The 27,087-nt window shown below is 38.9% G+C and overlaps 1 protein-coding gene across 1 annotated transcript in view; it reads left to right on the forward strand.

The window, feature by feature from the left end:
• The window catches only part of LOC125459436 (protein inscuteable homolog), a 410,574-nt gene extending 391,737 nt beyond the window's left edge, over positions 1–18,837 (forward strand). Inside the window, exons 11-13 of the mRNA XM_059651868.1 lie at positions 6,932–7,087; positions 8,298–8,374; positions 18,709–18,837. Coding sequence (XP_059507851.1) covers positions 6,932–7,087; positions 8,298–8,374; positions 18,709–18,837 — 362 coding nt within the window. The remainder of the gene's footprint in view (positions 1–6,931; positions 7,088–8,297; positions 8,375–18,708) is intronic.
• Positions 18,838–27,087: the final 8,250 nt, after the last annotated feature.

Here is a 27,087-nt window from a genome sequence, read left to right on the forward strand (position 1 = left end):
ATTACATCTCTGGAGTTATCAAGTCGAAAGCTTGTAGCCTTATTAAGTGTAGCTTCCCCACTCCTCGTTACATTTGGTGTTAATTGTCTGTTTGAAACATGCTCTTTTACAATTAGCCCTTCACTTCAGGACATTCCTTGTTGTCCCTCAGGACAATCTTAACTGTCGATCTGTCATGAGGCAGTAAGTTTTCAAGCAATTGTTACCTTCTCTATCCCAGGAAACAGCTTGTTGAAATTCTTTCTTCCCAGGGATAATTAAGTGGTTTGTTGCTTTAATTCCTTCATAACAATTTGTCCTTGTCCTGTTCATCTCAGGAAACAAGAAAAAGTTATTGCTCATTCTTACAATCCTTGAGCAAGTATTAAAGTTTTGAAGTTTACAGTATCACAATACCCCTTATACCTAAGTTCAAACCATTGCATTTCCCAAGATCATAAGTTGACACAGCAACCTGAGTATATCACTTTCAACTCTGCCCCAACTCAAGTGCAACAACATTCAATAATCCAAATCTTTTATTTCCTGTCTGGACATTTTGTTTTTAAATATTTTGTAACTCTTCTATTATTGCCTTCAAAACCTCCAAAATCTTTAACAATCAATAAAATCATGCACATATAAACATTATCCGATATGCCTAAATGGCATTTCACCAAAGTTATCAACACAGCTATTATACTCTGTTATAAATTGAACTTTACCTGAAGGGTTTATGAGAACTTCTTTCTCTTTTAATTCAATATCCAATGCTTTTTGTACCATACTATATTTTACTAACTAATTTTGTTCAGATTGAAAATCCTTTGTTGTTGTCCAATCATGGATTCATTAACTCAACAACTATCAATGTAACAAACAAAATGTTTATCCTGAAAAAAAATAGAAGCCAAAATTCTGATACTTTCAGCAAAGTTGTGTCGACTGGTGCCGCCCCAGTACTGATCAAGCAGAACAGGGCTAACAGGATTTCGCATTGCATGGGATCAGTGGGAGCCCATTCAATTATGTGAATGTCTTTGATAGCCAGATGCCTGAAAATTGGCCATCTGTCTGCGAGTGGATGGATGGGATGCCTTATGCAATCCTCCAGCAACCTTTTTATGATGGAAAGAGCAAGGATTTTTTTTAAGATCTCCATTCTTTTGTAACTCAGTCCAGGCTTGGATCCTTCCTTTTCTACACCTCACCTACGCCCTTCTGGAAGCTGGCAACCTCATATTTTTCAACATCGCCTGATTGCCTGCAGATCCAAAATCTATTGAAGAATCAGCCATTGCTTGCTACAATATCTATGAGGGCTTTCTATCACATCTCATTTTCCTGACAAGAGATAATAAATAAAAGACTTGATATCCAATAGCTCCCCCACCTCTGAACTTGCAAGATTTCTTTCTTGTTTTTGTTAGCATGATCAAACGAAATTGATTGTCCATCAGGATTGATTAATGAATGCTTAAAAAATTTTAATGCAGTGAATTGCTAAATTATATTCCAAACATTTGAGTACAGAAGCACAATGCTAAGATATTGTCCCACTTTGGCATTGATGCAGGTGACCAGCATAATTAGTCAAATCCTACATTCTGTTACAAATTGCTGATATTGCACTCATTGGTATGTGAGTGCCATACATTCTGTGAATAAATAGATGCACTTTCCCACAAGCTGATAGACCCCGGGCCTGCACAGCTCACTTCTACCTCCTTCCAAAACTCCACAGACAAAACTGCCAGGCAGGCCTATTATTTCAGTCTGCTCCTGGCCCACAGAACTCATTTCTTCCTACCTTGACTCAGCCTTTTCTTCCCAGGTCCAACTGTCACCCACGTACATCTGTGAATCTTCTGACGCTTTGTGCCAGTTTCAGATTTTCCAGTTTGTAGGCTCCACCCGCCTCCTCTTTACCTTGGACATGCAGTCCCATTACATGTCCATCCCCCACCAGGAGGGTCTTAGGGCTCTCTGCTTCTCCCTAGAGCAAAGGTCTGAAACATCCCCACCGACCACCACCTTCCTCTGCTTGGCCAAAACCCTCCTCACTCTCAAAAACTTCTTTTTGAAATTCATCTCATTTTCTTCAGGTCAAAGGGGTGGCCCTGGGCCCCAGTTATGCCTGTTTCCTTGCGAGGTCTGTGGAACGTTCCTTGTTCCAGTCCTGCTCCGGTCTCCTCCCACAACTCATTCTCTGAAATAACGATGGCATCATCAATGCTGCATCCGTCTCTCGGCTGGAATTGGAAAAGTTAATCAGTTTTGTTTCCAGTTTCCTCCCTGCGCTCACTTTCACCTGATCTATCTCTGACTCCTACCTTTCCTTCCTCAATATCTCTGTTTCTATTTATGGGGACAGACAGGCCACTAACATCTACTATAAACCCATCAATTCCCACAGCTACCTGGTCTATACATCCTCGCACCCTGCTTCCTGTAAAGACTACTCCATATGCAACTGTCTCTGCTGCATATGCTCTGATGAGGCCAACCTCAACATAGGACCCTCCAAAATGTCCATGTTCTTCCTCAACAGAGGATTTCCCAGCATCATTGTTGACAGGACTCTCATCTGGGTCCAACCCATCTCCCACACTTCCATCCTCACCCCCTCTCTTCCCTCCCACAACAGCAATAGGGTTCCCCTTGTCCTCACCTACCACCCCACCTGCATCTACGTCCAGAAAATCATCAGACGCCATTTCTGCTACCCCCAGTGAGATGCCACCATCAGACACATATTCCCCTCCCTTCCCTTGTCCGCCTTCTGCAGGGATCATTACCTCCGGGACACCCTTCCTTCCATCCGCCACTTTTCCTTCACCTCTGCCATCCACCCACAGCCCCATGGCACCTTCTCCTACAACCGTCGAAAGTGTAACACCTGTCCATTGGTCTCCTCCCGTTTCTAGTATCCAAAGGCCCAAACATACCTTCCAGGTGAGGCAGCACGTTGCCTACACTTCACACAATCTAGTCTACTGTATTTACTGCTCACAATGTGGTCTCCTCTACACTGGGGAAACAAAGCATAGACTGGGTGACTGCTTCGCAGAACATCTACATTCTGCTCGCAAAAGAAAACCCTGAACTACCTGTTGCCTGCCACTCTAACATATTACCCTGTTCCCTGGCCAATATCTCTGCCTCAGGCTTGCTGCAGTATTCCAGCAAACCTCAGCGCAAGCTGGAAGAACAACACCTCATTTACCGCTTCGGGATTCTTCAGCCCTCTGAACTCAATATTGTGTTCAATAATTTAGGGTCTGAACTTTCCCATGTCCTAGCCTGCTACCCGACACACACATCAGGCCTTGCTATCACAGTTTGCCGTTACACATTACTTACTGTTAGTCACTAAACTGTCCCCATTACCAGGCATCCACCCTCCTAATCAAATTGTTATCAACTCCTGTGTTTTATCCAATTGCTCTCCTCTCTCTTCGGGCTCCATCCCTCCTGAGTGTTTTCTCCTTACCCCCTCCCCTCACCCAATCATCTGCAAATAAACCAATAGTTCCCTAGCGACCACCAATTCTGAGGAAAGGCCACCAAAACATTAATCCTGATTATTCTTCACAGATGCTGTCCGAATTGCTGAGCGTGTCCAGCAACTTCTGTTTTCTTTTGTCACCATCCGGTACTGGATAATAAAAAGCCAGTTACTAACATCAAATTTCTGGTTCCATCTTGTTGATTTGAAGTATTTTGTTAAACAGCTGTAATGATGTTAAAATAACAGCACTTTGCTAGCATCAGCTCTGCATCTATGATTTTAACATGTTATCTTAATGATAATGGTTTCCCTTTATCACTCATATCCTTGCCTTTATAGTAGCCTTGATGTAACTAGAGTTTCTTCTACATGGAAGATATTTGAGCTGATGCAATGTAATGCATGAGTCCCCATTTGTATTGAAAATGATTGTAAATGGTATGACATTTTAACAGTCACAGATACTACCTGTTGATTATATGAATGGTAACAAATTGCATCTTAGAAAGAGAAATTGTTATCCAAATTTAGCCACTGAGGTAGTAACAGCAATGACTTTATAGTGGCAGAATTCCAATTAACATCACCAAAGCCAAGGACAGAAATAAGCTTTATTGGTACCAATATGTTAGTAAGTTCATGAATGTGATTCAAACATTAATTAACCGACAGGTGTGACAGAAAAATCCATTAATTAACTGTGTCTGATCAAAAGTAATTAAAACTGACAAACTTCTTACGAATTAAAAAAAAACTTTTTATATTTGAAAAATCAAATTATAAATTCGTATAAAAACTAAATGCAATTATTTCAAGTTTTTTTCAAATATAAAACAAAGTGAATTAAATTGAGTCTTAACATATGTTATTCGACAAATGTGCCTGTTGTCTGTCAGATTAGGTTTGGCTCAGCATACACTCAGTTTCACTTACATGCACGACATCTAGTCATTTCTTATGTGCAATGAATTTGTTTTGCTTGACCTTTCCACATAAAGCCATGTTGTTCATAATATTTTCTGAGCAGTTGTGACTGTTAGTTCTCATCCTACAAGTACTGCGGTATTCTCTTTGAACTTCTGTTGTTTGTCTTCCAGAACCTCTTTATGCTCAATTTTTCATTTCCTTCAAATAAAATGAAATAGAACTGTCGGTGCAAACACCGCCTTGACAAAGAAACGGCACTGAAGACAAAAACACTGGTCCGTCACCATCAGAACCTCTTCTAATCAAACTGATCCTTCAGTATTGTTTTTGGCTCCTTTCATTGTTTGAGGATCCCTTGAATTCCATAGCTGGCCATAAAAGGCCCTTGGTTTCACTTAAATCATGGCATTCTTCTATAATTAGTCAGATTGTGAGAACATAGGGAAGTAAAAAACTGAAAATGTTTCTGCTGTGCAATTATTTAATCTCAAAAAAGCAATGCCATTCATGAAATAATCCCACAGAGGCCAGTATACTGTCACCAAGTCACCTTTATTTAAACGTGGAAGTTCCTTGACATGGATCCAGCTTCCTCAGAGCCAACTCTGAGTGAACAGAACTTCTGACCCTCCTGTTTCTACCTTTCAGCCAGGGCTCCCTGATTGGATCAGGTTAAAAGCTCCAATCAGAGCTGTTAACCTGATCCAATCAGGGAGCCCATATTCCATGAGGCTGACCTGGCTGACCTCATTACAATCACTACAATTTGTTCATTTCAAATCTCAATTTTTTCTTCACTGTCTGACTCTGTTGACTTCTTAAATTAGCTTTGATATAAAGATGTTGAATCTTAGCTGTCAATGCACCTTCATTCTTCAGCTCTTGAGATTAAACTAAAATGTATCATTATCTGTGGCCATATATCAGTCAAACTTATTCTACTCCCAAGATAGCATTGATTTCAGGACTACCTTACTATCGAGGACAATTTCTTTCTTGCAGTTGTTACACTGAACACTGACCCTAATTTGATTCTTAATTAGCCTGCCTGTTTTTGGTTCTGTTGCTGCTCCTCAAGTCTTATTTTTCCTCTTCCTCTACTTTTCTCATTTCCTTACAGAGCTCTAAAGGAGGATTTATACTTGAAACATTAACCTGTCCTTTCACTCCTTTGTAATTCTGATTGACATTCTTTGCCAGGTTTTTAGAGCTTTCTTTCCTTTGTTAAGTTCTTTTCTTTTTCTCAATGCCTCTTCTATTGCTCAAAATGTTACTGCTGTTCGCTTCCAGCAAACTGGTTACTGAAGTTCTTTGCAAATTTTTTACTTTACCCACAGATCAGTCATGTTTACATCTGTGAATATTATAATATCTATTTGTGCCTCAGGCAAGCTGGAGAGGGGTCTGGGTGGTTTTGTTTTGTGATCTTGAAATCTGAGCTTTATTACATACAGGACAAAAAAACAGTACCAAGAATATAGATGTGAATAAGGCATTATGGTATTTCCAAAAAAAACAATCAAAATGTCCTATAAAAATTAAACAAAAAATTTGCAACCTTGTTAAGAAGCATGTTGTTACAAATATAATTGATGCAGTTGTTGCCTGCAACGCACGGTATAATTTGAACCCGTTTGTGCTATAGTTGGTTTTTCGTACAAAATGTAAAATTTTCCTAGATACCACCAGTAACTTTATTCTCCATAGCATAAACAGAAATTGCTGGAAAAAAGCCAGCAGGACTGACAGCATTCTTTGGACAGAAATTAGAGTTAATGTTTCGGGTCACATGACAGTTCTTCGGCACTGCTGACATTTTTCAGTAATTTCTGTTTTTGTTTCTGATTTCCGGCATCTGTAGTTCTTTTGGTTTTTTTGTTCTCTGTAGTACTGTTTGGCGATATCCTGTGCTCATAATATTATTGCAAATCTTTCTACCTTTATTACTACATTTTTAATACATGTCAATACAATAGTACAATAGGCTTCAAAAGAATGAGGCTAACAAATGGTCAGATGATCACTGAAACTCACCTTTGTATCCTCTTCTGTTTTGCATGTATTTTCTGATATTTGACAAAATGTTATTAACTTACAGTAGATCTTGCCTACAGCCCTCAGTCTCAACACATTGCTAATGGTAAGTCAAATGCTTGTTCCTTGATGTACAGGTCAATGGCATTACCTGCGTCACAGAATGGGCATTGTGATACCACACTCAGCAATTTGTAAAGGGATTACTTGAAAAGAAAATAGCTGGAATATTAACTTTGGACCCCTTGGATAATAGTTCCCCTTTCACAGTATCCATGATATTAAGTGAGAGGAAGCTCAGTTTACTATCTCATCAAAATGATAATGATTCTATTAGTATACTTGTTCAACATCATGCCATATCTGTTTCAGTTAGAAGACATTGAAAGCAAGATTATTTAAGTTCTTTTGGAAAATAGGCCAAAACTAAACCACAATACCAACAGTATGTTTAAACCATGTGTTTGTATATTTTTTAAGGTGTAGAGCTTTTGTTGGAGTTTCTCCATGAAAAAACTTCACCTGGGATTTCAGCAGAAGGTGCAGCATTGGAAAGAGTATTACAAAAGTCTGCTGTTACACTTGCCCGTCTAAGCAGAGAGCCAGACATCACCCACATTGCCACAAGCCTTAACTGTAAGAACAATATGCATTGAAATAAAATATATAATAGTTCTGTTTGTTGGTCCCTTATTGATATTGAACTTCAGAGGATAGTCCTTTTGGTAATCAATGTACTTTGCTAGTTATGGTAGGATAAGGTAGAACAACTCTGACATGCATGATTATGTAAGTGTACATTCAGTTGCACTGAGCCAGAGCAAATATGGTCAAAATTGATTTGTATTAACTAGCTGAGCTTATCCTGCACTAACGCTTGTCCAAATATTCTTGACAAGTCAGGGGCCTTTCTCAATTGGGGGTACCAGCTCCTGACAAATGGTCATTTGGGCAAAGTAGAATGGGTTTTCCAACCCCTGTAGAACCATATAAAAGATGAGTCAACCCCTTGAAAACATAACGGGCAAAGAAAGAAAAAAAAAATTGAATGTGACAATATGTGCCTTTAAGAGGGGTTTGTTTTGTCCTGTTTTTCTTGAAGAGTGATGTCAACCTGGTGTCGAAGTGTCTGCTTCCATGGAAAGCACAGTAAATAGCTTTGAGCTTTTATTTAAATTAGATAAAGAAGCATGAGTGGGTGGAGTCATAGACCCAGGTTTTAGTTTTGCTTTCAGTTGTTGTAGTTGGGGTTTTTGGAGTTGAAGCTGCCAAACTCAGCTTTCTCCCTGCTGCTTCAAAAACCTTGAGTTCTTTCTCTGCTGCTAGATTCAGCCTTTCAGTTTTTTCCTTCTCCTGGACTGGAGTAGATTGCAAGTGAGGGAACTCTGTTTTGCTGAATTTGCCTTTGCCGAGGGTGTGTTCATGGGATGCTACAACATTGGAGCTGTCGATGAGTAGTATGTAAATAATATGTTCCTTTATTAAATCTTAATTCTTATGTTTGATTGTATTTTAACTCTAATATATAAATAAAGTAGGTTTTGATTTAAATAGTGTTATCAATCAAATCACATCTGGAACACAATGTCTTACATTTGGCTTTAAGTAAGATAAAAGTTAGGGTCTAGGCTATCTCCTTGCTATATTTTTGAGGGGGTCTAGTCTAACTCAAAACAGTAAAATTGTTTTACAATATTTACAAGCTTGCTCAAAAGCATAGATACGAGATCTACAGAAAATGTGGGAATTAGAAAGGTATAAATTTTTGAACTTCTTGTATTTTACAAAGTTTTCCACAGTTCCCATGAAACGTATCTTATGGTTTTTTGTTTAATCCGATATGTAGGCATTTCTCGTCTGATTGAGCTCTGCCGATCCCCCTCAGAACGGAATAACAGTGATTCAGTGTTGGTGGCGTGCCTGGTGAGTGGTCGATTTAGTCTCATTGATGCTTATTTTGATAATTCAAGACTGCTTTCTATTAATGGTCGAGAGTAAAAGTTTAAACATTATTTGCAAAATTTGTTCTAATCTTAAAAAATTGCTGACTCACGTAAACATAAGAAGTAGGTGTAGGCCATTCAGCCCTTCAGCCTGATACACTATCCATTTGGATTATAGCTGATGTTCTAGCTTAACACCAGTTTTCCCCTGCTATTCCCATATCTCATGCTATCCTTAACATCAATAAATTTAATGATCATTTTCTTGGATATACTTGAAAGCATTTATAAATTTTGATTATGATTTATTTGTTCTTCACAGAAAATTTTTGGAAGTGTAAACTTTAGTTGACTGAAGTTTAATTTGCTCGTAGATGAATGAACAATGTTGAGTTTACTTGAAACAGAAAACAAAAGTCACTCAGAGATACTAGGAACTGCTGATGTTGGAGTCTGAGATAACAAAAGTCAACTGTTTTGAAATAAACTCTGGAATGATAGGTGATATGGTTTTGAAGGTGCAGTATGTAGTTTACTTCTTCTGAGTTTTCTTCTTTCTAAATATAGAACGGAGTAAAGCAAATTACATTTAAAACCCCCACTAGTTGCAGAGTATCATCAAACCTTTATTTTTAAACTAATCACAAGATCTGTAGGAGGGGAAATGGAATTGCTCATGTTTTCGGATGCAGGGGTCATGATTTGTGATTAGCTATGTTCAATCCCTTTGAGGCAGCAGATCAGTTTTATGCTGCCTCCTCATTTGAATGATTGTAATGTCAAGCTGAACATGAGTCATGCTGCGAGATATTTCAGTGCTTGATGCTGGAGTTGGGTTAGAATGTGTTTCAACAAGCCTGTACCTCTTAAAGGCAGTCTGTCCCTCTTAAAAGAGAAGCTGAAATCTGAGTAAAGAAGCTAATGCTGACTGTCCATTCAGAACTTGATTCCAAGGAGAAATATTCAAAACAGAGCAAGAGTCAAGGCAGAAGATTCCCTTGTTTTTCAATGCAGTGCTGGAGTATTAGTGGACTAAATCTAAAGAAGAAGGGAACCAATGTTTCTGGTAGTGACTTAAAGGTGCTCACAGCTACCTTGCAAAGGAACAGGAACAAATGGGCAGGGAGAAAGATTCTCAAAGTACCTATTTTTCATGCTCACTGAAGTTTTATTACCTCATGTTGATTGTCAAGATGGTGAATGACTTGTTAAAGGACAAACCCTGCCCTCAGCATGACGATTTCTCACACTTTTCGCACGTCCCCATCATTCACCCAGAAGCAGACAGTGGAACCTATGCCTAGCATTCAGTACACCAGCTCTCTTTCACGCATCTTCCCATGCTGTCAAGCTGCCCTGCTTCCACATATGTCCAGCGATTCAAATCAGGCAAATCACCAACAAACAATAACTGACATCTTGATTTTCTTCTGGAGCACAAGATGGCCCATAATAGGGAAAATAGCCAAAATTGGAAGTGCATTGACATGCTGTGTTGCCTGGCCCTTCTGGATGAGATGGCGCTTTGCACTGTGTAAATGAATGTGACAGAGCCCAGTTAAATACAATCACAGGAATATTCAAACCTCAGTATGTTCTTATTTTCTGCTCCTTCTCAAATACAAGTGCATCCCCATTGTTCAATTTGGCATGAAGTGCTACTTAGAACAGTCTCCAGTAGAAGATAAACTCTAGGGAAAATCAGAGATCCAGACTGAACATTTTGACATGCAGGCATTTATGTCAATGGGCTTCTCACAGATTTCGAGGTGGTCATGGGAGCAATGTTATCAGATAGTGAGCCTTGCTTGACAAAGTACTACCTACAGCTGACAGAAGCTCAACTATATTGGGAAATGCACATAATATTAAAAGTATGTTGCAGACAACTCTTTAACGTTGGAGGTACAGCATGCTAGAAAACCTATATGCATTTTACAACCTGAGAAAAGGTGCTTGTAACGATCTCAATCTCATTTCAAAAGGCAGAACAGGTGAAATAACAAAGATCAAGGTGCAGATTTCAATAAGCAGGCCCGTAAATAAAAGCAGAATATCCTGAGGTTAGTTACATTGAAACTAACACTGTTTTATGCATTAAATGAGATGGAAAGCTGTGCCTGTAACAGTTTGGTTGAAATGTTTTCCACCGCTGTCAAAAATTGTGAATCAAGACAAACTGCTACACATCATGATAAACAACTGCACAATCAAAGTTAAATTCTGCCATTAGGGGCTGAGATGACTCGGAAGGGTCAAGGTCAAACAAAATGTTAAACTTAAAGAATCCCCAACTGTAATAAAGGAAATCACAACAAGCAAGAGTGAATCTCCAGACAACACAATTAAGAAAGTGAACAGAGATAGTAGGAAATGCAGATGCTGGAGAATCTGAGATAACAATGTGTAGAGCTGGATGAACACAGCAGGACAGGCAGCATCAGAAGAGCAGGAAAGCTGACGTTTCGGGCCTAGACCCTTCTCCTGCTCCTCTGACGCTGCTTGGTCTGCTGTGTTCATCTAGCTCGACACTTTGTTATCTTAGAAAACGAACAAGCTGGTTTCATCACTGGGGGAGGTAGAAATCCTAAAGCATTTAAGAATTGAAGTAATTTGTTTGTCAACTTCAACATAAAGCTTTATATGGAATGGAAAAAAACATTCCACTGACACAGACCGGGAAGGTGTTTATCCTGATCCATGCTCTTCCAGTTCAGGCTTGAAGGAACCCACATGCATAAAACAGGATTGAAACCTGCAGAAATGCAATGCCTTTTCTTGAAACTCAACTTCCCGTTTTATAAGCTCTTCAGTAATATGACAAGAAACATAACATCAAGAGAGCAGACTGCAGGTTTCTATTAAAGATGCAATTTATAAATGTTCCAAGATGCTGATATGTACTTGAACCTGTCCACTTGGATGATTAAATTAAGGAGCCAGCAGCAAATAACTACCATAGGCATGGAAACTATCCCGGCTGGCAGCAAGAATTGTGAACAAGAAGCAAGTAAACCAAATTAGTGGGAAGGGAATTATGCAAAATATAATATTCAGTTGTTTAATTATGTATTTGACTGCCACCTGTAGTCAAGCCTGCATGGTCACAGATAATAATAGATTCTAAACTGAAAGCAAACGTAAGCTAAAAGCTCAGAATGCATGAAGGTACAATTAATAAAGCTCTTGTTTACTCACGTAAGTTGGGATCATATCTGTGCATCATTGAGTCATGAAACATGACACAAAGTACCTTAAGCGGACTCTCTTAATGGCTCAGGTGGAGACAGGTTGGGGCTGGAAAGGTAACCTTTTCAGCAGGAGCATTTCAGCAGCAGAGGTGGTATATCACCCTCAGTGATGTGGCGAAGCAAGAAAACCAATTCAGGAGAGAACAAGAGGAAATTGTCTTCAAGCATACTCACTGGCATGAAATTAGGAGAAGAAAATAAACACCTCAGTGAGGGGCTGCAAAGAAACTACATCAGTTGATGGAAGCATTGAATGAACAATGTAGATAAAGATTAGAAAATAGTCTTAGAAATGGAAATGAGAAAGTATATAGCTTGGACTTCAAAGATAGAATTTAGAAAATGAAATGGAAGTGGCCAGAGTACATAGAACATAGAACAATACAGCGCAGAACAGGCCCTTTGGCCCTCGATGTTAAATAAGATCAATATAAAAACATCATTGTTACATCATTCATCTTCTTGTGTCACAATGGAAGCTATTATACAGTCCCATCTTCCATAAAACACTCTAAGTATGTAATTAATTTAGTCAGACTTTGCTTGTAAATTTTTAATTCCTGATTTAGTGTGAACTTTTTTTTTGACAAGTTATTTTTGATGTTAGATGTTAAAATTATTTTGTTAGTCTCAATACTTTATTAGATTACTTGTGGAACTGAATTCAGTTGAGTATATGTGACAATGGATTAGTCAAGACACATGCACTTTCCAGTACAGGTCACTGGATTCTGATTTGGAACAAGAGCCTGGGATTCTATGAGCTCTGTTATGATATTGTACATACAAAGAACAGAAATTATAGTTACAGTTATAGCACTGTGGAGTTCACCTTTGAAGGGGATTCACTGTTGTGGTGAATTCAAGCTTATGCCAACTACATGTTTACATTAGGCAGTTAAGTATAAGGGAATGCGTCACCAGTGAACTCTTGTAATGTGTATCAAAAACAGTAAATGGTGCAACATGGATCCTGTATTCTTTCAGGGACAAATGTGTTTGTACTACGTGTGGAAAAACTGAATGGCTAAAGCAGAAGTCCTTCATACTAACTGTATGGTGAGGCATACCCTGGAGCATCTGAGATAAGAAAGTCTTTCAGAATGATTTTGAGCTCATCGCAAGATTAAAAAGCAAGACTTGAAAGACAATAATCACTGGATTTCCAGTTTATGCTGCAAAGGTTAAGACAATTGCCAAGGTCAAAGCTTGGCTGTGGAATTAAAAGGGGAACGGGTGTTTAAATTTCAATCATGTGCTGAAACAAGGAAAGCCCTTCTGAAGGCTCGACCATGACCTGCAATGAAACAACAATATCCTTGTCAGTTGAAATAACTACAAACATGTATTTGTGCTAAATGGGAAAACAAGGTTTTAAGATAACAGTAAAGGTAAAAATTAAGAACAACACCATTAGCACAATGGATATCAAAAATAAATGTTCAAGTCAAACCAAAATAGGAGTTGGATTCCAATGGATTCTATGTGAAGTAAGTTAAGAGATATGGAATAAGATTTTATAATACACTATCTACATTACATGAAAACCAGATGAGATGAGTGTTAGAACATCAGAGCAATCATTTTAGGCAATTTTAACTGTCCCCATTTTGATTGGAATAAAGGTAATACATGTGGTTAACGTGAGAAGATGACTGGGAATTCATCCAGGGCAATTTCCTACACCAGTATGCCCTGTTTTTGAAAGCTGCTATTCCAACTACCTCCTCCTTACCTCTTACATGCCCCAAACTTCAACCTACTCCTGCTTTTAAAACCTATGCCAATTTTATCCACAATTTGCATCATTTTAATTGGATTTCTGCACCAAATTTGCCTGACGTTGTATCCTTGTATTTACGTTTGTTCCCAGCCTAGTAACACTTCAGATATAAATTTCCATCTTTGATTTCATATCCATTCAGGTCCTTGTCTCTCCTTATATCGACAACTTCGTCTGGCCTACAAAGCATGGGAGATCTCTGAACTCATCCAATTCTCCTCCATTATGCCTCTCAAAATGTAAATCAATGTATCATTGGCAGTTATACCTCCGGTTGTTTGGACAAAACCTCCAGATTGAACTCTTAAAAAACCTCTTTTCCTTCTAGACATCTCTTAAAATTTTACTTCTTTGACCAACCTTTTGGTCTACTGCCCTCATGTGACTTAAAGTTAAATTTTACTTGTCAATCTTCTGTTGCAGTGCCTTGCAGTAATGTTTTACTATGTTGACTACACTGTAAAAGTACATACAAAAATCTGAAATAGGTACAAAGGCAGACCATTCAGCCCTTCCAGTTGGCTCTGCTAGTCAATATCATCATTCCTATTCTATGAGGGTTTCAAACTTCACGCTGCAGTGTACACCTGATAATCTTTGATTCCATGCTCAACAAAAATATTCAATGATCCCACCTCCAGCACCTTTTGATGCAGAGAGTTCCAAAGTTTCACAATCCTCTGAGAGAAAAGTATTTCTCCTCAATTTGTCCTGAAAAGCAAAAACTAATTTTAAAACAATGCTCTCAAGTTCAGTATAGACCCACAAGAGGAAATACCCTTTCCATTTCCTCCTTGTCAAGATCATACAGAATCTCGTGCTTCAATTATATCTGCCCCCATTCTTCTAAACTACAGTAGAAACAAGCCCAGTCATTCCAACTCATATTCATAAAACAACAGACCTATTCTAGTAAATTCCCTCTGTGCACTTTTAAGGAAATTAAAGTTGCAAACAGTGTTTGAGATGTGGGCTCACCAAATCCGTAGAAAGCGTTGTATCAAGGCACCATGGCTTGGTACAGCAACTGCTGTGCCCAGGATCGTGAGAAACCACAGAGAGTTGTGAACACAGCCCAGCCCATCACACAAACCGTCTATACTTTGACACCATCTATACTTTCACTCCATTAGGAAAGCAACCAACATAATCCAAGTCCCCAGTTATAATCTCTTCAACGCTCTTTCATTGGACAGAAGATATAAATGTTTACAGACATGTATGAATAAGTTCATAAGCAGCTTCTTCCCCGCTGTTATTAGACTTCTGAATGGACCTCTCAAGTTTGAAATTTAATGTTGATCTCACTCCCTGTGTATCTTCCATATAACCATAACATTGTATTCTTTGCTTTTGTTCAATTACCCTTACGCTATGGTATGACTTACCTGTACTGCACAAAAATCAAAACTTTTCACTGGACCTATCGCAGCATACTGTAACAACAATGATTCAAATAAAATCAAGCCCATTCTTTTCCAAATGCATGGAAATCCCCTCCTTCAGAATCTTCTCCAATAATATTCCAACCACTGATGGCTCACCGGTCTATAATTTCTTGGATTATCCCTGTTGCTCTTCTTAAATAAAGGAACAGCATCGACTATTTTTCAATCTTCTGGTACCTTCTGTGCGGCTAAAGATCTTTGTCAAGGCCCCAGCAATCTCCTCCCTTACCTCAACAACTGACTGGCCCTCTTATTGCTCTCAGTCAGATCCCTGACTGACGATCCCCTGACAGCTTGCACTTGGACTGATTTGTGGCCTACTCCCTGGTCTACAGTGATATGGACCCCCTTGCCCTGACTGTCTCAAGTACGTGACTGACTGTAGTTCAGCCATGGACAATGAATGGATGCTGCCCTTGACTTATGGTACTGGGATCCCTGACTTAAGGCAGCCCTTGTCGACTTTACTGAGAGCCACTCCTTTTCAAACATGTGACATGGCTATTTGATTGATGCACAGGCAGTGTGTTTACTGCCTAGGCTGCTGGGCTATGATGGAGGCGTGAGTTTGATATGACACAGTGTTGTACAGCAATATGGCAAATATCTGACGGCTGACAACCATGACAGTCTGCTTGGCTTTGTGTCTGAACTGAACCGCAAGGCAAAACACAAGTACTGTGTGAATTTCATGTCTGGCTGAGTGGAAAAATGCAAAACGTCAAGACAGGGATGCAGTGAGAGTTCAGTTAGAGCAAACTGACTGTGCACGAAGAAAGCAAATGAGCAGCTTGATCCAATCACTGAACTGGATACCTGTGTCTCTTCGTAAAGTGTTTTCACAGCATCGTTACAATGAATGGTGCCAATGTGCTTCAAAATGCTGCATTTACAGTGCAGAAGCATATTGTATGTGAATCAGAGATATGTCACGATGATGATGTGTTTAGGCTGGTAGGTATCAGACGCCAACATTAGTGAAGGTGGAATTTATGTAGGCACTGCCCACGGAGTCTGCTCTGAGATGTTGATGGCTACCCAAGACAGAGGTCTGGAAGAGCAGTTTCTGAAACGGTGCGCAAGTTGGTTTGCAGGTTCATAAAGAATGAAGCGAGTAGTACAGAAGATTGAGTTTAATGCAGTAAGTGTGGAGTCATGTACTTCACTTGGAAGAATCAAAAGGCAGATTACTGTTTAAATGGAGGGCACCTTCTCAAAAGTACAACACAGAGGAATGTGAGATATTCCTCTGTGAGACGCACAAAAGGTCAGCATCTAGTTGCAATCAGTAGTTATGAAAGCCAGTAGAATTCTTACTAGGGGATTGGATTTTAAAAATAGGGAAGTCTTGTTTCAGCACTTAGCATGTTGTTGGGGCTGCACGTAGAGTGCTGTGTGCAGTCTCAGCCCCTTATTTAAGAAATAATATATTGGCATTGGAGGCTGTTCAAATGGTTTCAGTGGGCTCATTCCTTGGATACAGCCGTTGATTAATCAAGAATAGTTAACATGGAGTTTATTAAGTCTTTATTCATGGGAGTTTCAAAGAAGGTGGGGTGATCTTATTGAAGCATAAAAGATTCTGTAGGGGCTTGAAAACATAGATATTGAGAAGATATTTCAACTGTTTGGGAAATTTTGAACAAAGAAACACAGTTCCAGAATAAAGAGACATTCATTTCAAAGGAATTTCTTCTTCCAGTGGGTTGTGAATGTTTGCAGTTCACTACCTCAGAGTATTGTGGTGGTAGATATTTGAAATATTAAGGGTTGAAGGATATGAGGAGCTGGTGTAAAAGAGTTGAGGCCTGGGGCAGTTAAGTGATAATCTTATAGAATGATGGACCAGGCCTAAGGAGGCGAATGGCCCATTCCTCCTCCTATTTCTTACGCTTTTCTGTCCTTACAAGCAAGCAGTGACTGGACTCACCAGGTACCCTCTCAAACTTATCTGTTGAGAATAGCTTCTATTTGCCAGGTGGTAAAATGGGAGTCTGCATATTAGTGAGGTGGGAGTGAGTCATACTGAGGGTGATGATGTGTGATAATCCCCATTGATAAGAATCTTACTGCTCATGCGCAAGAATCTCATCTCCATGTTAGTCACTAAATTGGAGAATGCAATTCTGTTTTGGTCTCGACATCAACATCCAATGTACCACATGATTTTGCCAATATTTCAAACCATAGACCATGTTGTTCAGGGTCTGGGAAGGTTCCGTCAAAATTCATCCGGTTAGAAAGTCAGTGACAGCACCCTGTAAGACCAAGGAAGAGAGATGAAGAGAAGTTACTTTGTAGAGCATTGAATGCTTTAACACAAAAACTGTTAAGGCTGAGACCATTTCAATTTTTCCTGAAAAGATGCATCGATTTTTGAAACAGAGAAAGGTGTGGTTCGAAACGGAGAGCTTGGGGCAGTAGAATTAATTTTTGTTTGCTACAGTCAAGAATCACCATAATATCATTGCTTCTTTCTATATTATAGTTCCTGGATTAGTACAGGAAAAATTGATCATAAAATTCAAACAATCATCCTAAATTTTCATGAATTGAGAAGGATTGATACCAAAAGCAAAACCACTAAAGATGGGCAGAATATCAGTTATAACAGACTCTACTGGCTGGAGGCGCAAATTATGAAACTGTCTTTGTAGCAGAATTCGCATGGAAGTTCCCACTTTGACAGTTGATTTTAAATGATTGATAAACTTTTATCACAAAAATTCAGTTTTTGGTCAGGAAGTGAAAGTGTGTACGAGATATTTTATGCCATGTATGTAACAGTAATAGAATGCGCCAGGAATTCAGATATCAATACTAAGTTTAAGTGATGAATGTTGTGCAGCATGAAAGATTTATTTCTTCTGTTCTGTGGGGGAAAAAATGACTCAGGGCTCCCATTACTGAACAGTGCTGTATGTTGGAAAAAGTACATGCCAGAAAGCCTGCTGACATTCATTGTGAGGGATAACTTGTAAGTAGCTACTTGGATGGTGAACTTTAAAGCTACTGGCAACCTTAGAACTGCATTCAAGTATGAATCAATGCCTTTCAAAAGTAAAGTTGCTGAAGAAGAAAGAACTTGTACTTTGATGTAGTGCCTTTCCCAACCTCAAGACTTCAAAATGACTTTTACTTATAGTAATAGTTTTGAAAGCAGAAATCAGTTTATGTAATATAATTCTAAAGCCAGCAAATGAAGTAAAAGACAAACAGAAATTGCTGGAGGTTTTCAGCAGGTCTGGTAGCATCTGTGGAGAGAAATCAGTGTTAATGTTTCCAATTCTAAAGAAGGGTCACTGGACTATTAATGTTAAGTCTGATTTCTCCCCACAGTTGCTGCTGGGACTGCTAAGTTTCTCCACAATTTCTGGTTTGTTTCACATCTCCAGCATCAGCAATTCTTTGTTTTATTTGAATGAATGAAAAGATTGGGGGAGGTATATTGAAATGGACACCACTGGAAATTCCTCTCCTTCCGTTAATCAGAAGATCTTTAATGCCCATTAGAACCATCAGTGAGGAAGAAAAATACATGCAAGAGAAATAAAGGAATGGGCTAACAATGTGAAAATAGAAGTGGCAATAAAGCACATTGTTAAAATATTAAAAAGACAGCTTTATGAATAGACAAAATGAATACATTTAATGTCAAAGAGCTGTATTAACAAGCAAATACCTCACTCTTCAGAGGAAATAAATTTTCGTAAGTGTTAAGTTATGCATTGTCACTTGGGTTCACAGGTTCTGGCCAGGCATTAGCTCTTAACTAATTCTGTTGGTATGTTAATATGCTGTTTTTTGATCTATGGCTCTCTGTCTACTCTAGGCTGCATTGAGGAGACTGGCAGTTTCCTGTCGACAAAGCTTTGAGGAATCAGACTACCAACAGCTAATTAAGCCTCGGCTTGTAGACTCTTTCTTGCTCTGCTCGAATATGGAAGAAAGTTTTGTCTGAAAGTGATCTGGAAAAGTCTGAAAAGCACTTGAAATCTTGGATTTGATCACAACTGCTGCAGAAAAGCTCTATATTTGAAAACTTTATTTTGTAAAACATAAAGTAAATGCTATTATATTTTGCAAGGAAAGGCAGAGTAACATCAATGAAAAATGCTGCCATGTTTCATTCTGTTGAAAATTCTCAAAGGACGTGCCTCCAGTCAAATCTCATTCTACCATATCACACTGAACATTTCTGTACTAAGACATCAACAGAGCTTATTTGAAATTTTGGAAAATTTTGTTTCCTTAGTTTACTTCTTAGTGGATTAGAACTTAGTACATGATGACCATAGAACAGAGAAAAGTACAGCACAGTACAGGCCCTTCGGCCCACGATTTTGTGCCGTGGAATAATCCTAATCCAAAAATAAAATAACCTAACCTACATTCCCCTCCATTCACTGCTTTCCATGTTCATGTCCAGCAGTCGCTCAAATGTCACTAATGACTCCGCTTCCACGACTACCACTGGTAAACTATTCCATGTGCTCACAACTCTCTGGGTGAAGAACCTCCCTCTGACATCACCTCTATACCTTCCTCCTAACACCTTAAAACTATGACCCCTCGTGGCAGTCAATCCTGCCCTGGGGAAAAGTCTCTGGCCATCGACTCTATCCATGCCTTGTACACCTCGATCAGGTCACATCTCTTCCTCCTTCTCTCCAGAGAGAAAAGTCCGAGCTCAGTCAACCACTCCTCATAAGACAAGCCCTCCAGTTCAGGCAGCATCCCGATAAACCTCCTTTGCACCGTTTCCAAAGCCTCCACATCTTTCCTACAATTGGGCGACAAGAATAGGACACAATATTCCAAGTGTGGTCTCACCAGGGTTTTGTCAAGCTGCAGCATAACCTCGCGGCTCTTAAACTCGATCCGCCTGTTAATGAAAGCCAAAACACCATATGCTTTCTGAACAACCTTATCCAGCTGGGTGGCAACTTTGAGGGAGCTATGCACTTGAACACCAAGATCCCGCTGTTCCTCCACACTGCCGAGAATCCTGCCTTTAATCCTATATTCAGCATTTAAGTTCGACCTTCCAAAATGCATCACTTCGCATTTATCCAGGTTGAACTCCAGAAACTGACTTTGCATTTATATGCTTGGATGGAACATTCCCTGACTGCACTGCATGCAATCAAATTATTCCCTGTGTTAAGAGAAGGTGGGTTTTCAATGCCACTGACCTTAACCCATTAAAATGATTTTGGGTCCTGAAGTAAACAAAATTATTTAGGAAAAGTTACGAGAATAATTTTCAATTTCCATTGGCAGGTGGATGATTTGCTCGCCCACACAGGCGCTTATGCAAAAAAAGAGAATGCTTCAACAGTTGGCAGGTGGATGATTTGCTCGCCCACACAGGCGCTTATGCAAAAAAAGAGAATGCTTCAACATTTCTTTTTAGCAAGTTACCTTATTCCTAGCTCATGAACTTCTCTGTACCCTCTCTACCTCAGACTGCAGCAATCCTAATAACAGTCTTCCAGCATTCCTTTAAGGAGCATTGGAACAGTAGCAGTTGATTTGGACCTTTAAATGCTCCACTATTCAATAAGGTCATTGCTGATCTGGTTGGGGTCTCTGCTCTACTTGCCTCTCTGAACCCAATAAGCATGAATTTCCTTGACTATCAAAAGCCTATATAATTCAACTTCGAATAAATTCAGTCTCCACTACCTCCTGAGGGAGAGGATTCCATACGCTAATGACGCATTCAGAAAAAAATGCTCAATGGACCAACTAATAACACTGTAATAGTTTTGCAATTTCTGAGAAACACCCAGCTGTTTTGTGTCTCCGTTATTCACACAGCTTTCCAAGTTTCAGGCCATTTTGGTGAGCACTGGCTTTGAAGTGAACAAAACAATTCAGGCAAAGATACTGCAATAATTTTCAATTTCCATTGTTTGGTGGATGATTTTCTCTGCCAGCTCATCACCCAGGAGTTGAGGTTAAAAATTAACCCATTGTCCTCAAAGTTTCTTTTTTTTAGAAGTGACATCATTGCCTCCAAGAGCTTCCGTCTCATTTGCAGTTAAGGGAAAAAATGGACCTCTTTCTGAGAGAGATTTTCTTCTCCTCTGAGGCAGTGCATTCTGTTTCTGTCTGCTTCTGGGGCTCCTACCCTCCAGCTCATCTATGTTCAGCTATCCTTTATGTTTGGTAGCTCACATGGCTTCTGGCCCAACTTCTATCATATTGGAATTGTGTCCCGCTCAACAATCACAATGTCACCTGGATCAAGATTTCTTTTTATCCAAGAAAATTACGATTAGTAGCTTCAAAACTGTTGGAGGACATTTTTCCAAAAATTCTGAAGATTCCACAGGCCCTTTTAAGAAATGTTTCTATCATGCTTCTCAGTCAAAGATTCTCACATAGTAATAATACATTTCCATGTTGAGAATTGACTGTATTTAGAATGAATAGCAGCTAAAAGAATTTTTAAAAATACATCCATAGAAAATAAAGCACAAGTTTACAGAGATGTTTTTCCACTGCACCTACCCAAAAAATGATCTGTTTTCTCTTATCTGTTTCTTTCAGTGAAGGGATGTATATTTGTTTGACCTACTGCACTGAACATTTTCAATCTATGTATTATTTGTAGGATTTCTGTCCATAACAATGAAAGTTAAACTAATTTGAAATTTTACTGAAAATGTGCCTATAAAAGAAGTCTGTAAGATCTTTGGGGTTGAGATTTTGAAACATGGGGATAATGGTTAATTGGCAGCAGCACTAACTCAAAGGATTTATATTTTCTGGCAAACAATATATTTATCTATCAACAATTAGCTGAAACTGATGAGCTAGGCAGAAGTTAACGAAGCCAAAGACTTGGCAAGCAAGTACATGCTTAAATGCCAAACTTTATTTTTGCTCAGCTCTTCTTGATAATAATTCAAAGTGCTTTTATTGTTGGCCTCAGTCAAGATTAATTACAATAAAACTGTTCTTTTTCTCTTAAAAATAATCGAGGAAACCTGAGACTGTGGATCACAAAATTAGTAAGGTTACAATCCAGTACATTTGTAAATATTTACTTTAAAACCAATTCCCAAAGCATAATTTAAACCATAGTTTCCATGTTAACTGTTGTGATCTCTTGAGGAAAAGTGAATACTCACCTCTTTCTCAATTTGTTTGATCTCAGGTATTTTTTGTTTGAAAAGGTTCTGCTTATTGTTTCACTAAGTGTTTAACTACTTATATATGACTAGAAAATTCACAAGCAAACAGGTTTCCTTGATTATTTTTAAGAGAAAAAGAACAGTTTTATTGTAATTAATCTTGACTGAGGCAAACAATGAAAGCACTCTGACTTTCACACATGTATGCTTGAAGTTCACCAGTGTGCAGATAGGTTATTGAGTGGGAGAATAGATCAAGCTATTTAAAGTTTAGCAAAATGGATGGAATTTGGAAGTTGGTGATATGGTTGGCTTTTGGTTTAGCTTGGTGATTCGCCTCAGTTTAGCACCAAGGTGTTTTAAAGATATAAATGCATTAATTATCAATTTGTATGAAGGTAGCAGTTGCTTGGTTGAGTTCTTATTATCATCAAGATCTCTAGTTACATCTCATGGTGAATCAAAAATATAGACAGCGTTCAAACCTTGCAAGGTATCCGAAGAGAAAGATCCACACAGCAATCTTGTTTTTTCATGTTCCCACTTGCTTGTTTGGTGTGTGCAGAAAAGAGATGCCTAAACACACAAAGGGTTACCTGGCTTGTCATATGACCTTGACCCTTCAGCTGATCAGTTGCTGCAAATATACTTGTGGTATCATGGATTCTAGATAATGCCTGGAGAAATTCATTTCATAACCAGAGTTCCATTGCCCAAGTAAATATGCATCGTGGTTTGGCTTCTCCCAGTTTGCCTCTCTAGATAGCCTTTCCATTTTCTGTTCTGTTGTGCTATCTGTTCACTCTTTTAAATTTTTAGGTGTTTTCCTATCAGAACTAATACTATTTAGCCTCCACCAATGTATCGGGTGAAGCATTCCATGCGTTAACAAGCATTTGTACAAAAATTTCAAATAACTAATGAACCCCTGTTTCTCTAATGTGCTAACTATTAAGTTTGCCCAGCAGCAGCTGTCCAGAGAGACTAAGTCTCAGACTATATTGAGAGATTGGTAATTCTACCAATAACAATATCAAAATGACTGTAGGAAGCCCAATGCTAACTCTGTTAGAAAGGCTGGACACTATTTAATAATATCAAATCAACCGAGAAGAGTAATCTTAACACCAACTATGAATGAGAGACAAGAGGAAGCTAGATCTAACTATAGCTGTAATAGTGGGGCAAACACATCAGTACTTATAATGGGGAAGAGCAATCTTACAGTTTTGACTATCAGTTGGAGAGCTGTCAAGAGACATGTGTTTGTCTCCTTTGGGGCATGTTCACTATATACAGCCAAACAGGAAATTAACAGGTCACTGTCAGGCTTTTGAGGGATTAAAAATCCTGGAAACACAACGCCCCACTCATCAAGAGCAGCCGACCTCTAATTGGCTATGATCACATTTGTTCAGTAGCACCGCCATGGTGATGGTGACTACTGCTGGAATAACATCCCACATGATTGGGATCAAGAAGCAACCAAGGCCAGAGCTGAGTGATTGGCAGAAGAGATTTCATGATGTGGGAATTGAAGGGTATGGGTGAGGTTGACAGGGCGCTGTGCACTGCTGCCTCACAATGCAGGGATCCAAGTTCAATTCCAGCTTTGGGTTACTGTCTGTTTGGAGTTTACATGTTCTCCTTATGGGGTTGTGGGAAAACGTCAGGGTGTGGGTGCGGGTGGGATGCTCTTTGGAGAGTTGGTGCAGACTCAGTGGGCCAAACAGCCTCCGTTGGCCCTGTAGGGAACCTACGATTCTATGAAATAGACAGCAAGAGCAGGGACATGGCTCTCAAGAAGCTCACTCTCTTCGTAATGTCAGTTCCCTCATTTTGTCACTGTGAGATTTTCGATGGAGGTCTTCTCTACCATCTCCACATAATCCCACCGATACCCACCCCTCATACACGTCACACCAACCCCCATACCCTTCCACAATCCAACCTGACACCATGACCCTGCCACACCCTACCCTAGCCCATTCCTGGGAGAAAATAAATGGCCTGCAAGCTTGCTTGTGTTGCTCCTCTCCCAGTGAACTTTCCAAACAATTGCTACTGCAGCCTTAAATAGGGCATTAGTTACTGCTTAACTGCCTCAATTGGCAGTAGAGCAAGAAAGCCATCAATGTATATTTTTCCATGAACTTAATTGAAGTGGAGACAGTGTCAGGTCCCAACTGATCAATCTCTCATTTAATTATCTCATCGTGGAGAAAGGCATTCAATACTCTCAGTGCAACCTTATCTATATAGAAAAGAAAGTGGTGTCTAGAACTACATATGTCTGAGAGACTGGAGTGAATCAAGTAGCTATTTGAGAAACTGGAATGAGTCCAACAGTTAAGATATCAGAGAGACTGGGATAAGCTCACCGTTATACCAGGGAGAATAGGATAGAAAGCACATTGGGTGATCTTGTTTATGTATGTGCTAAAAGTCAATGTTTAAAAATATTTTAACCAATCTGTACTTGGCTGTGAAAATTTACTCCAAGTTTCTACCTGGCAGAAACAGTTTTTCCACTTAAGATTTTCACATTTCATTGATGAAAAGTTTCGTGATAGTGCTTGTTGTTTGCAATCCAACTGATCTAACTATAGTTGTATACATTTTAACATTTCACCAATGCCAGTCCTTAACAGGCCTCTAAGTCAGCAGGGAAGGAAAATTTTCTGCAGTGTCTTTACATATTGTAGGCAAATAACAACCATCATCTGTTTACAAAGACTTTTAAAAATCTAACACAACATACTCTTCCAATAAACATTCAATGCAAACACTGACCACTAACCGCAAATGCTTATACAGAGAATTGTAATTCAAATAGTAGGTTTGTTCAGTTCAGGATATGTGTTAAAAATCTAAATCACAGTCTCAACGCTCCACTTCTGGTCTGAACAGAGATGTGATGTGGGGACAGGTGTCTAACTTACTTCCAGGAGGTGGTTAACAATTGAGATATCATAATGAAACGTCAGGCCTCATATTGTTTCATTAAATTAAATTTGAGCTCTGGTTGGATCATGGGCCACTCGAGAAAATTGCTGGATTTAGGATATAAAAAAATTTCTATTAAGTTACTGGATCCAGCCTATGTATTTCACCTTCCTAAGCATATTTGAACACTTTCCCCAACACTTTCTGAACATCCCATAGCCTTTCATCTGTGAGTAACAGTTTCACAATGCAGCCTGTGTTGTCCTCCTGATCTTCCCTTTGTGGTCTCTGGTCTCTGAATCCCCCATCGAGGCACCATCCTGCATTTCCTCAGGTCTCCAATTCCCAACTCATTGCCTGCAGAATCACCACTTCAAGAACCTTGTAGAGCTGAATTCTACACTCGCTTCTGGGATGATGTTTTGAATACCAAATTCAGCAACACATCCAAACACATCCAACTCTCTGAAATAAAAGGGTTTGAGGTTGTTAAAAATCCCACAACATGCAGGGAAATTCTTGCGTTCTGATTTCCCACCAATTCCGAAGCCCCTCAGCCCTGATGAATCAGAAAGTTAAAATTTCCACTCTTGTCCTGAAAGATCTACTGAAAATGTAATTTTAAATGGACAGGTTTAGGCATATATCATTTCGGGGTATTTTAAGTGAAATGCAAAAGGAAATCTTCCAAAATCCGTGCAATAGTGAGAAAAACAATGTTTTGTTACAATGTGGAATATGAGCATATTTTTGATTGTACTTTGCACTTGCAGTTAAAGGTTTTCTTTGTTATTTAATAATCAGAAGTTATTTAATAGAGTTAATATGGTTTAAATATAGTTTTTCTGATATATAAGAAATGTAGAAACTTGAAGATTGTGTGGAGTAGTGCCACAACCAGTTGAAGCACCATTCTATATACTGTAATATGTTCCATGGTGGTTTAATTCTCTGCAACTCTTAGCTAAGGTGCCGTAAAGAGATGTGAAACAGAAGTAGGCTCCTCTGATAGGACAGAAGGGAGAAATTCAACTGAACGTACCTCGATCACATTGACACTTTACACTAAGGCCTGAATCAGGGAGAGGCATTGCATGTGGAGACAAGGGGTAGATCACTCAGGCTTAGTGTACAGCTCAAGAGGAAGAAACTGTGAAGGAGTTGGCCTGGTCCCTTAAAATAACACTGCTTGGACAGGGGAACATGTGTGGCACACGTGAAAATCAAAATGAAGTTATAATATTCAATTTCAGTATTGTTTGTAACAACCATAAATTTCTAAAACAGAGCTGGGTTTTGTAAAAGCTGACTTTTCAATTGTTTAAATCCCAGCCAGGTGCAGTTTCTAAAGTAACAATTTTGGAAATGAACTATTATTTTGCTTTATTACCACAGTCATTCCCCTTAACAACAGGTTAAGTGTTTTGTTAAGTAGCTTTGCGGTTTTCATAAATTTTTTATATTTATTCTTTCAAAGTGCCTGCTAGAATGTGAATAATGTGAGCATCAGCTCGCTTATTCTAATATTTTGTCTACTTTGTTCAAACTATAATTCTTTTCAGAGCTTGAAATGATTTCCAGAAGGGTAATTTGACCTCTGTCCTTATTTCTGCTCTTTAAATGTTAACAAAATTTATGTGCTGAAGTTAATACCACCAAAAAGAAATGTGTATGCTGGAAATCTGAAACAAAAGCTGAAATTGCTGGAGAAACTCAGCAGGTACAGCAGTATCTGTGAACTGGAAGCCCACAGCTCACCTGCTGAGCTTTTCCAGCGATTTCTGTCTTTGGGGAAAAAAAGCATGCTTTACAATCATGATGTGCTTATACTGAAGAGTTCTTCTGGAGCATTATTTCTGGTATTCCAAGTAAATGGTAATCTGTGCGTCTTTTTCATAGAGATATGTTAATAAAGACATTGCGTAAAGACTGTGAATGTTTAATGCTTTATTTTGCTTTTTGGTCTCACTGTGAATCTATTTTCAATCTATTTTCTGGTTTTCAGTTGAAACAACTAACATTGACTAGTTCCTAAAAAGTTAATCAGTTGTACAAGACTCCAAAAGCAACATTGCAAATATGTTCGTATATGGAAGTATGTTTTAGGGTAGTTTAACTAA

This window comes from Stegostoma tigrinum, chromosome 17, assembly GCF_030684315.1.
Source record: "Stegostoma tigrinum isolate sSteTig4 chromosome 17, sSteTig4.hap1, whole genome shotgun sequence".
Taxonomy (NCBI): domain Eukaryota; kingdom Metazoa; phylum Chordata; class Chondrichthyes; order Orectolobiformes; family Stegostomatidae; genus Stegostoma; species Stegostoma tigrinum.